This window comes from Gopherus flavomarginatus, chromosome 1 (assembly GCF_025201925.1).
Source record: "Gopherus flavomarginatus isolate rGopFla2 chromosome 1, rGopFla2.mat.asm, whole genome shotgun sequence".
NCBI lineage: Eukaryota > Metazoa > Chordata > Testudines > Testudinidae > Gopherus > Gopherus flavomarginatus.
This window is the reverse complement of record NC_066617.1, coordinates 177,869,425-177,881,447: the sequence shown is the minus strand read 5'-3', so window position 1 is coordinate 177,881,447 and position 12,023 is coordinate 177,869,425. Positions and strand designations below refer to the sequence as shown.

The following is a 12,023-nucleotide window of genomic DNA, read 5'->3' as shown; positions in this document are numbered from 1 at the left end:
TGCCATACACCTGAGTAGGCTGAAGAACATGTTATTTTTCATGTAATTAGCATTCATATGTGCCAAAAAAAAAACCTGTTTCAAGTGGTAGCACATGAAGGACATGATTTGCTAAAAGCACCCATATATGCAGCTGTGGCATCACACAGACAGAAGAGACGCGCATCAGAAGATCTGCACCTTGTGAACTATGGGAGAATTCTAGTGGAGCACAAGTTAAGTCATTGAGGCTACTGGTAGCTCTTCACAAACTCAAATTTGTACTCCATGCTTGCAGTAAGAGTTTGCTTGCACCTGATGCTTTAGTTATGCTTGACTGCCATGATCCAATAGAAATGGAAAGGAGAGGCCTCCAGATTGGCCACCTATAACCTCCAGCAGAATAAGACCTCTATGAAAAGTGTTTAGAGTCTTTACTAGAGGTGTTTGTAAAGTTTACTAGAGGAGCCATAACTGAAAACTACCTAATCCAAAACCATTGAAATTTTGTCTAGGGTTGATATCAGAGCCTAATCAGTCCAAATACCTTTGATTTCAGAGTCATATCCAAAATCAGAGGGGGGTTAGTTTATTGATCTTATGCAGCCAAAGTCTTGTGAAAACAGCAATTTTCTTAGGAATTCAGTCCAAAATTTTGGTAATCTTGTGAGAACAGATGATCATGAGAATGTTGCCGCCTCTGGAAAAGCTTGCAAGATTTTGGAGCCAACGACTAAGACCCCAAATTCTAGCCACGATTTGGCCTCAAGATCAAACCTTAATCTGGATTTAACACTGCCACCTCAAATAGTCTTTTCTTAGAGATCCTTATAAAGGCAAGATATTTCCTATTGTACTGCAGTGACTGACAAAACCATTACAAATGTAAGATACTGGCCCCAAGCTTAACAAACAGCTGGTGATGGTCAATAAAATATTCAAAACTGTTCCCCAGACTTCATTTTGACAAGTGATATTATGAAAAGTTTGAACTAGCATAATGTTTGTCTTTTGAGTATAATGTAGATCAGAAATGTCCAGATTACTGCTAGATACTTAAAGCTATGGGAAGGAGGACAATGTAAAGATGTAATCAAATATCAGATTCTAATGGCCCTGTTATGAACAGAAATAGTCCTTATGGAAGTCAGTAACAGCCTTTCCACAGAATGTCCAGTTTACACTTAAGTTATTTTAAAAAACCCTAACTCCTATTAGTATTGATAGATGTACTTATACAGCACTTTTCATACAATAAACTCAAAAGCACTTTACAAATGATCAATTAAGTCTCAAATCACTCGGTGAGGCAGGGATCATTGCAGTTCTACAGATATGGAAAGTATAGAGGGGTTAAATTACTTCTTCCACTCACACAGTGTCAGTAACAGAACCAGTGACTCCAGTTCTGTGCACTAATTACTAAAACTGGGGTTCTCAGCATGAAACTCATCACTTCCAGGGGGGTTGTGGTCAGCTATCAGGTGATTAGAACCACCCTGCCCTTTCTAGAATGCTAAATAGAACAGGGTTCCTGGCTAGACAGAGGGAAGTCTTCTGTACGGGAAAAAGTTGAGAACCCATGTAGCAGACATTTCTCTCTTTAGGTGTGAGACAGCATACATTGCTATTTATATTACAGTAGCACTTTGAGGTCCCATTGCGCTGCATGATGTATACACATGGGAAAACACTGCTCCTGCCCCAAAGACTTTACAGTCCAAACAAAGCAACTATTACTTATTTAGCTTCATAAAGGTACACAGTATCTGTTCTTTGCCTCTTCAGATGAGAAGTTCTTCAGGCAGGGACTGTACCCTCTTCTAGTTGTACAGCACCTGGCTAAATAGGGCTTTGACGGTGATTGGTCGTTGGGTGCTGCCCATATATATAAAATGACAATTGAAATGGCAGATGCTATACTTTTTTATTCTGTTGCCTACAAGGCCCGATACTCCAGGAAGATCACAAGCAAACTCCAGACCTGTCATTTTTGGTCACTCTCTGTCCCTGATATTGTACCTCACTTTTTCCTCTTTTCAATGTGTGTGTAGCACTTGCAGTCTAATTGCAAGCATGAATCGAAAGTATTACAGCTGCTTTAATGATTGGATCACTATGAGGCCTCACATGAACCAGTCTGCTCTTCTCATTCAATATGTCACTTAAGTGACAGACCTGGTCACAATATTTAAGAAAGCTGGATTCCTTAGGCTGCTCCTCAAAACTGAATCCTCATCTGGCAATTCTACCTGCTGCCTCCATTTGGCTGTTACTTTGCAGGACTTTCAATACAGATGAGAGCAACACAAGTTGCTAAAACATCCTTGACTGATGCCTTGCCACCTCAGGGCATACATTACATTTTTTTTTATTTTGCATTAATTAATTCTTTCAGGATTTTATTCTTTGTGAAAGCAGAAATATCTGCCATACACGGTAGTGTAACTTTAAATACCAGATGCATTTACAATTCATATTTATTGTTAATTTTCCTTCTAATTTTTTCCATAACATAGGATTTTGATAGTACTGTAATGTAATTAAATGATAGAGTGATGAATAAGTATGAGACTATGAAGTGTCATATCAGTGACAAAATATTCAGCTTGTTGTCTCCTGTTGTCATTTTAAAGAATGCAGCAAAGCTCACTTTAATGATTTTTTTTATGTAAGATTAATCCTCCAAAAAAGTACATGTTAATCTCTACAGTCTTCATTTATAAGGAAATCTTTAATATCTGCCCTGGGAATAAAGCTGTTAAAGTAAACAGGATATTTATTAGTCCACCTATATAAATATTGAGGGTTGTAAGACCTGGTCTCTGTAATTTACATGAAAATATCTTTGGGTCATTTCTGCAAGTCAGAGTTCATACTTTTATCTGATATCCTCCCACTTATGGGCCATATTCTGGGTTTGGTTTATATCCATATGTCTCCCATTGAAGCTAGAAAGTGGCTCTAATTTAGTAAATGCACAGACCTGCTTCTAATTAGGATTAGCTTTTTTAGAATTTAAAAATGCTCACAAGAAACTCCCCACTTTCCTCATGTAATTATTCAGGTCTCAAAACCTCATGTCTAGTTCCACTTGTGTTGTTTCTTATATACAATATGTATTGGCAGAGTCTATTGCTCTATCTTTCCAGATGCTTAACCTCTATTACTGGTAACAGAAGTTACTGTAGTGATCAATCTCCAGTGATGTACTGTAGTACATAATGGGGGAACAGATTCCAGGGAATAAATGTTTTTTTCCCAAGAGACGTTTAAAAAAAAAACACAAAAAAACCCCAAACAACCCCAACCCCAAAAACCAGTGATGCAGAAAAGCAGCTGCACAACCAGTCAAATTTTACATTATTAAATCAAAAACAAACCAAAACAACTTTACGTACAAATCAAATGACGAATTTATCACAAATAATTTTATTTATACTAATTGTTTTAAATTAGAGATGATCCCAAACTGAAATTTGTATTCCAAATACCCTGAAAGGATGGACATGCAGAATGTGCAGTAGCTCACCCAAATGCCCATCTTAGTCCCTGGCCACTAGGAGCTGTGCTAGGCCAGCATAAACACTACCATTTGAATAATATAGTTTAGAAATGACTCAGCTGGGCATATACATCCTTGGCAAATAATAACAGAAATGTACAATTCATGGAAGAACATTTGCTGAATACTATATAACACACACACACACTAATGGCCCATAGCTGCCATTCCTAAATGATCATAGTTTGTGTCTACACAGTATTTGAAAAATTGCATATTATTCTTTGAAGTGTTTTTCTTCAAATTTTCATTCACTACATCTTGGCCTTCTAGTTTAGTTTTGTTCTTTTCACATCTTTTCCAAGCTTTCTCCTTCCCAGCTTATTTTTAAAAGCCTTGTGGTCTCTTACAGTTTACTATAGTGCCCTGTATATCCCTCCTCCATAGCTGTAGTTTGTTCAATGAAATGCCCCGTCCTGTTCCTTCTGAAGACTTCAGTGGGAAGAGGAGAAGAGCCAAATACACATAAGACTTACAAACGGAACAGAAATGGCATTGCTATCACAAATTACTCTGTGACATAGGCAGGTGTTTTTAATTTAAACTACTGGGAACCTTAAGTATGCACTCAGAGGGTCTTCCTTGAATTTTTCTGTTGGGGACCAAGGGAGATATAGCAGTTTTAAAATTCCCAGTTCTCCATTGGCTGAGCCCCCTGTCATAGGGGGATCCATGTCTACACTGCAGTTAAACACCCACGTCTAGCCCATGTCAGCTGTTTCAGACTTGTAGGACTCGGGCTGTAAAACTGCAGGTTAGACATCCAGGCTTGGGCTGGAGCCTGAGCTCTGAGACCCTCCATCTTCCTGGGGTCCCAGAGCTCAGGCTGAAGCCTGAGCCTGAAGTCTACACTGCAGTTTTACAGCCTGAGTCCTGCAAGCCTGAGACAGCTGACATGGGCTAGACGTGGGTGTTTAATTGCAGTGTAGACATACCATGGAAGCCACGATCATCTGTATGTTGACCCTGTACCTCCAAACTGCTTCCTAGCCTCCCCATGTCCTCTCCTCCCTCTATGTCAGGAAACATCCAAAGGTGTCATAAACCCAGGTTTTCCCACTGCCCCAGCCATAGAGGTTTCACATCATGGATGAGGAACATTTTTCAAAATAATCTTGATTTAGGAGGTGAATCCCTGCAAGGCTGAGAACAGGGAAAATTTTAAAGCATTGTCCTGTCTCCTCTAGCCTGCCACCTCTGCAGTCCCAGATGCAAATCATCTGGTTTTCCAACAAAAGGGATTCTGCAGGATTGGGATAATAGTTTGGGGAAAGCTGTTTCCATGTTACAGTTTCTCCCTTTTCTTGATCCATTCCGTTCCCATATCCATTCCATTTGTGGAAGCAAAGAGAATGCAGTAGTAGAGGGAAAGCATGTGGAAACTTTTTTTTTTGTATAGTTAGGCTGTACGAGTTTGATAAATGTTCTGGTCCAATTTTGATTTTTACGGTTAATTTTCATTTTAGCTTTCCAGCCAGTTTTCTTAACTAATTTTACATTCCTTCAAGGTCTGCCTTGTTGGGGTCAATATTGTGCTACTGCCTTTTCAACAGGCTCATCAACATTACATATCTATACTGGCTTTAGGACTACTTTCCACCACTGGAGTGGCGCAAAGCAACAGACAAGATGGGTCCAGTGGCAGAGACAAGAACAGAACTTGGAAGTTGCAGTTTCCACAGTCTGGCCCTCGTGCCAAGGAACAAATGAAAACCGTTAACTAAATTAATAACAGGTTTACTTTGGCTTAATTCAAAGAATGGATAAAGCATTTAGCTCAGTTAGATTATGGCCAGTTCACGCAGCCTTAGTATAACTACATTTCAATACAATTTACTTATTTAAACTAATGCTGACATTTCACCCCTAAAAGCTGCTGTCGTAACGCTTTTGATGTTCATACCACTATACACTCTCCTGTGTGAAGGGCAAGGGATATTCCAAAGTGAGAAAACATGATTTCTGTCCCCAAATGAAGTCTCATTGCATAAGTGGTCACTTGCTCTATTGACCTCACAATATGTCATGGAGTTTAAACAAAATGATATCTGCATATCAAAGGCACCTATGCTCCATCAATATTCAATACTCCATAATACATAAGAGCTACTTAACAGGATGTAAGAGGAAATAAAAACATTATACAAATTCACATAGTATCTATGGCCAGGGAAATTAAGTGCATTAAATTTAAAAAAAAAAAGAAACTTTTTTCAAAATTATGGGTTTCAGAAGTTTAAGGAAAACCAATAGAAAAAAAATGCATGCCTAGTGCTGCAGAAAAGCATGTTTCTATGCCTTTATAAATACCCCAAGACGTGCTCAACCTTGTCAAACGGTTACTTCCGTCATTCTGTGAAAGGTCAGTGAAAGCTTAGGTTATCTGTCACATAATTCCTGGTCATGTCCTGTTTATCTCGTATATCCAGTATTTCAAAATATTGTTTATATAGTCTTCATTTATCATTTTGACAGCACTTGTGTTGCTTGTTTCCACCCTCATGCACACTGACCAAATACCGGATGCAATTATCACTGCCTACAGAGATCAAGGATTACTGTGCTGATGATTACTGCTTTACTAATTATAGGTAAATGTTCAAAAGGTTAAGTGAAGTTTGGTTTCATATCTGAAACGATCCAAAGTTGTTGAGCCAGCATCTTCCTCTCATTGCCCATGAATCTCTTTTTGTTTCTGTGCATGAAGAGCACATGCATTTGCAATTCAGAAGCAGTTGGGGCTATGCAGAAAGACTATGGATGCTTCTGAAACCCATAATTGTCTCTTCAGTTGTGAAGTGAGTGATATTGTCTATACTAAAATCATTAGTTAGGGCCCCCAAAATTGTGGGATTGATTTAAAATCATGAGATTTTAAAAATAAATCTGGGTTTCTTTTATTTCTCCTCTAGGTTGGAGCCTTAAGTGGATTAGATTTTCAAGTTCTCTACAACCAGGAGGGCTAGAAATTTAATTTAACTTTACAATTAAAGTTGAGAGTCTCCCATAATCCAATAATTTCAGGAGCTGGAGTTTAAGAAAAAACACCAAATATTGTGAGATTCATGATAAAATTTTGCCAGCTGGTAACACTAGGTGGAGAGATTGTCATTGGAAGCAGAAAGACAGAACATATGGAAGATTGTATGAAAGGAAGGAAGCTAGTGAACAGGAAAGAGCTGTGTGTTAGAAAGGAAAAAAAGAGCCTTATTGTAAATGGGGAGGGAACTTCAGCTATGCTGAGTCAGTAAAAGTGGTAGAGAGGCCTTCACTAAAAGGGTCTGAGATCTAAATAAAAGTTATGCATTGGTTTAGTAAAATGGTTGAATACTTGCCTAACACAGGGCTTGGGAGGATTAATTAGCTATTGTTTGTACAGCACATAGAAAAAAAAAAGATATAAAACAATTTCTGCCTCACCCACCCCACACCAGAGGCTGTACAGGTCATGCCATAGGACTTACTCCAGGGGGCTTTAGCCAGATTTTCTGGGGCTGAAAGGCCCTACCCTCACCTCCTTCCATTTAATTTGGACACCAAGTAGTGGTTTTGGCTGCTAAACAAAGATCCTGTCATAGTCTCTCCTCTTGACTTACATCTCCACTCATTACTATCAGAGAAGAATCTGGAGACCAGCTATGAGGGAGATACTGACAGTGTTACCTCTCTTTCTCCACTCTATAGCAGCAGGATCAGTCATCTGTCTTTTAAGTCTCCAATGATGAAAGTAGGGAAACTGACAATATGGGTGTAACTAGCCAAGTGACAGGGGTGTAAACATATATAACCCTGATCCATGTAACTTGACTAGGACCAAGAAACAAACTGTAATATCTTACAGCACTTTTGTATGGAAGAGTGAGAACTTGAGGAGGTGGATACAGCACTTCCAATTTTTCCTGCAGGCAAGTGGCACTAAGGGAAAATCAAAAATGAATTGTGAATGCACAAATCTTTCCAATGGGAGGATGAGAGGACTACAAATTGTCAGACAAAGGCTTTCAAGAATACTTTGATCTACACATGAATGTCACTTGAAACCTTTAAATGAAACCAGCTGCCAGGTGAGACCTACGTAAGGCTGTCACATGAATTTGAACTGTTAGCAGATGAACTAAAAAGAGTTGAAATAGTTTGTGACATAACTGATGGTCAAGTCAAGGAAGTTATTGTGAGAAAAAGACTTGATTTTGTAAATAACAGTAAGTATTTTCAGGACTAGTATAAACAATGATTCCCAAATAAAAGTGCTAGCAAGCAGTGAAAGAATTTTAATGAGGCCTTCAAATGCAAGCACTATTCCATCAGAATAGTTATGTCTTGTCTTTAAAATGCAATGAGATTTGCATTTTGGAAGCAAGTCAAGAGTTTTGACAAGTCTCACTCAATACAGAGGGCCAGATAATCAGCTGCAAAGGGCTTCTTTGCAGCACCCCTGCACCACAAGTTAGGCTTGAAGTTGGTCAGGTGGGGATTCCTGTGATATAATGGAATTCCCGAGGGATGCAAAGCCAAATACCAAATTCTACAAAACTGAATATGAAGCATCGGTGCAATGGTAAAAGGCAACATTTTATGTTCAGTGAAAAAGAAAAGTCAATTATTAGTTTCATTTTACCCTAAAATACTTTTGACACAACTTCCTTAACAACCTATTTTCTAGGTGCTCATTATGGAAGCTCTGGTCATTATTCCAGCTGAGTTTCATTTTCCACCTGAAGCATGGATCCAACCACCTCATTTTGTATGAAAAGTACAATGTATCCTCCCCAAACTTAAGAGCACTTACTCTGTCTACAGAATTAGTTTTGTGATAATGTACAAGTAAATTTAACAAGTTTGCATTAAAGGTCTTGGCTTGTAATTAACTTTAGCATCTGTCAGTCATCTTTGTCCCAAATGACCTCAACAGAATAACATAGATGCTTCGAACTTTCCATATAGTTAAAATTTCATGGAAATCTTATGCATGGGCTATAGTTTAATTACAGCCTATTTAATTCAAATAAGTTATTAGCAATTAGATATGTTTGTAATAAATGCTCAGCTCAACAGCTTAGAGAAGTGAAGAGGGGTCATTGTGACATCAGAGGCAACAACCAATCACTAAACTTGCTCTATAGCTAATTTGCATGCATAATTCTAGTGGTTGTAATGATTCTGGGGTATAGGGAAGAATGGACAAGCGTCAAGAATACATTATTCTGGTTGGTACATTATTTGCTCAACTGTCACTTCTCTTTACAGATTCAGTAGGCATCAGCTACTTCCGCCTTGGCTCCCCTGTGCACTGAGGCTCCCCTTAATGCACAGAGAAATGGGACTCGGGGACCCTCCCTTCATAAAGCATTAGTCTCACTAACATAACCCTCCAAAATCAGGAAGAGAGCTGCAAGTTAAGGGCTAAATTCACCAATATACTGTGACTGCTTCACACTTTTCTAGCAATATACAAAGCAGCTGTAAAGGCAGCTTAATTGGACAGTGCACTCTGGCTGCTTTGGTGTATCTATGAATCTTCTCTTAAAATGAAATCACATTTCATTTTGACTTAAAGGTAAAAACATTACAGGGATGTTGTAATTACCCCAAACCAAGCATTAACCCAGACAATTCAGAGTTAAGGTTATGCTTAGAAGAAATCCAAAATGTATTAAGATAAGAAATGCACAGTTATAGCACCTAAACAACCTTAACTTTGCACTGTACTCATGGCATCAAGGAAAAAATATGAATCAATCAAATGGCTTCAAAATCAGTTTAATCTAATCAAACTACAAACAGTAAAATACCTTCATCATAATCATAATTATTGCCTGACATTGTACAGTGCAGACTTGATATGCACACTAGCAGTCTTTTTACCTTAACATTGGAACTCCTCTCCTCCTCCCCAGCCAAAAGTGCATTTAGTTCCTCCCTTCAACAAAATGCATGTAGTCTGCCAGTGGATTAATCACTGCAGCTGTCTGCCCTTCTACAGACTGACAACTCCCCAACCTCTATAAAATGACGCAGTTTGACAGTATGCTGATGGGATGCCTTTCCTTCACTTGCTGCTATTGCCAAAATGGAAAGTGACCTATTAGCTATATTATAATAAATTGCACATAGTAGTTGCACTCACAGTTTCTTCTCTTTTGAAATATTCTACCAGTCTGTCATCTTCCTTTTGCTCATTATTATTAAGCCCATTATATTATATTAGCACCTACAGGCCAGCTAGGTCAGCATCCCATTGTAGTGCTTGGAGTAGTACAAAAATGTAGAAAATGAAAGTCCCTGCCCCCAAATGCTTACAATCAAAAGCAAGCAAGTAAACAAACAAAAAACAAAAGAAGACAAAATAGGTAGTTGAGACAAATAAGTGGGCCAGGGTAACAAATATATCGGATGTCAGCAATTCTTAGCCAATGAGGATCAGTAATACTATATGATACTAAATGTGATACTCAAAGTAGAGAAAATTGCTGGAACCAGTAATAGCTCTTTAAAAATATTTAAGAACCACTCTGAATAGCACTGTTCATTAGAAGATCTCAAAGTGTTTACAACCACTGTCTGCCAGCACCACTGTGAGGTTAGTACAGTGGCCAGCATTTACCAACAGTTATCAGAGAAAGTATCAAAACTATCTGTTACTTCCTATTTAGAGAATGAAAGAAAACAATGATTAATAGTGACCCCTGGCCTGTAACTATCTCTATGTTATACAGAAGTAAATTGAGGTACAGAAAAGTTAGGTGACTTCTCTCCTCAATTGGCAGAGGGAATCCAGGGCAGAATTCATTACACTCATCCCCCCTGCTCTAACCACTAGACAACCTTTCCTGCCTTAAAGAGAAAATCCAGAGTATTTTAGGCATTAACTAGATTTTTGTGAAAATAGAAAAAAACTGTAGTTCATAAAAAGGTAAAACATTTTTAAGGAGGCTGCCATTTTCCTACTAAAAGGGAAGAAGTAAGAAATTAAGACAGGAAGAAATTCATTCTTTATTGAAATGTGCAGTGTGGAAAGCAATACATTTTGAATTCTGCTTTTAGACATATTTTAATATAGATGTCTATTAAATAAATTAAGTGAAACTTATTAACTTACTTTTTACTTGCTAGTTTTAGTGCCAGGTATCTTCCATGATTCCAGATGAAGACAGATGACCTGCATTCCCCTTTCAGAGAAAAGGAGCACCTGTGATTTGTCACTTTTCCCCGTCTCAGCCAAGTATCTATACTAGCCTACTCCTGCAGATTATTTTTCTTCCAACTCTTCAGCCTGACATTAGCCCACTTACTGTGTTGTGGATCTTATTACTGCACTATACTTCCTTTTTCACCTCCATTGTACCTGGAGGTACATCCCTAGCTGGCATGATTTAGTTGGGTATTGGTCCTGCTTTGAGCAGATGGTTGGACTAGATGACCTCCTGAGGTACCTTTCAACCCTGATCTTCTATGATTCTATGAAACCCAAACTATTTTTACCTGTATTTAAAAATAATGCACGTTGAAGCATATATAAAACCAGAGTTCAAAGTTAGTTGCTTTCCCCATTTTTTATTTCAGTGCATAATTAATTTCTACTTGTTCTAATTTTTTTTTACTTCCTGTCTGTTAGCAGGAAAATGGAAACTTTCATGGAAAACATTCAGGCATTCAGAGACAGAGCAAATCTGACATTTCAAGAGCCATTTCTAAGTTATTTTTTCTATTTACATAAGTGCGTTTCATGCAGTGCTTGTTAAGAGAACACTGGCAGTTTTCATTTTATATTTCAGATAACCACTTAGCTATGGCTGTTTTCCTCCTCTTACAGCCTCTCTTATATATACATGGTCAGGTCCTGTACTAGCAGGCTGGTTAATGGATAGATGTTATTGACTGAGACAGATATTAACTTCTCTGTCCTACCACTAACAGATTTTGGTGCTGTTCCCCTAGTAAGGGTTGGTGGAAACTTCACCTGAAATACCTACCAGAGGAAATGCCAGGGGGCAAAGATCCACCCCGTGAGACTGGATGTGGGGCCTGGATGCTATTTAAAAAGCCTGCGCTCAGGAATCTCGAAAGAGACTTCACCCCAATGGTCGGGAAGGATCCTTTCAAAAGATAAAAATGATCATTAATCAAACAAGCTGTTCTTTGGCTGCTCAAAAGAAGCTGATTGTTTGAGAGAGTAAATGAAACTCTGCAAAGTCAACAATGTCTTCATGGAAGCAAAGTTCATAAAATGCTGTTAAATGATAAAACCTGGTAACACTATGAACAAAACACACACAACCAACCAAAACAACAAAAAAAGAAAAAAATAATAAAAAACCCACACCACAAGCCATTAAGTGATACAGTGCTAGCAAGAGAGGGCTTATTTCCTCTGCACTATAGTTGGTACAGTGTTTAAATGGGGAATTTCAGAACTTCAAGGAAGAAGAATACAAAGAGATTCACTTTTAAAGGTGAAATCGACTTCTTAGATCCATAT

The 12,023-nt window shown here is 38.2% G+C and overlaps 1 protein-coding gene across 6 annotated transcripts in view; it reads right to left on the bottom strand.

Moving 5' to 3' along the window:
* Window positions 1–12,023, bottom strand: part of EPHA6 (EPH receptor A6) — a 917,633-nt gene that overhangs the window by 137,279 nt on the left and 768,331 nt on the right. For 4 of the 6 annotated variants that reach the window (XM_050957100.1, XM_050957110.1, XM_050957127.1 and 1 more), the window contains one exon: window positions 11,518–11,640. The exons of the other annotated variants lie outside the window; for them this stretch is intronic. In XM_050957100.1, the coding sequence (XP_050813057.1) occupies window positions 11,518–11,640 (123 nt within the window). The remainder of the gene's footprint in view (window positions 1–11,517; window positions 11,641–12,023) is intronic. 6 annotated transcript variants of the gene reach the window in all.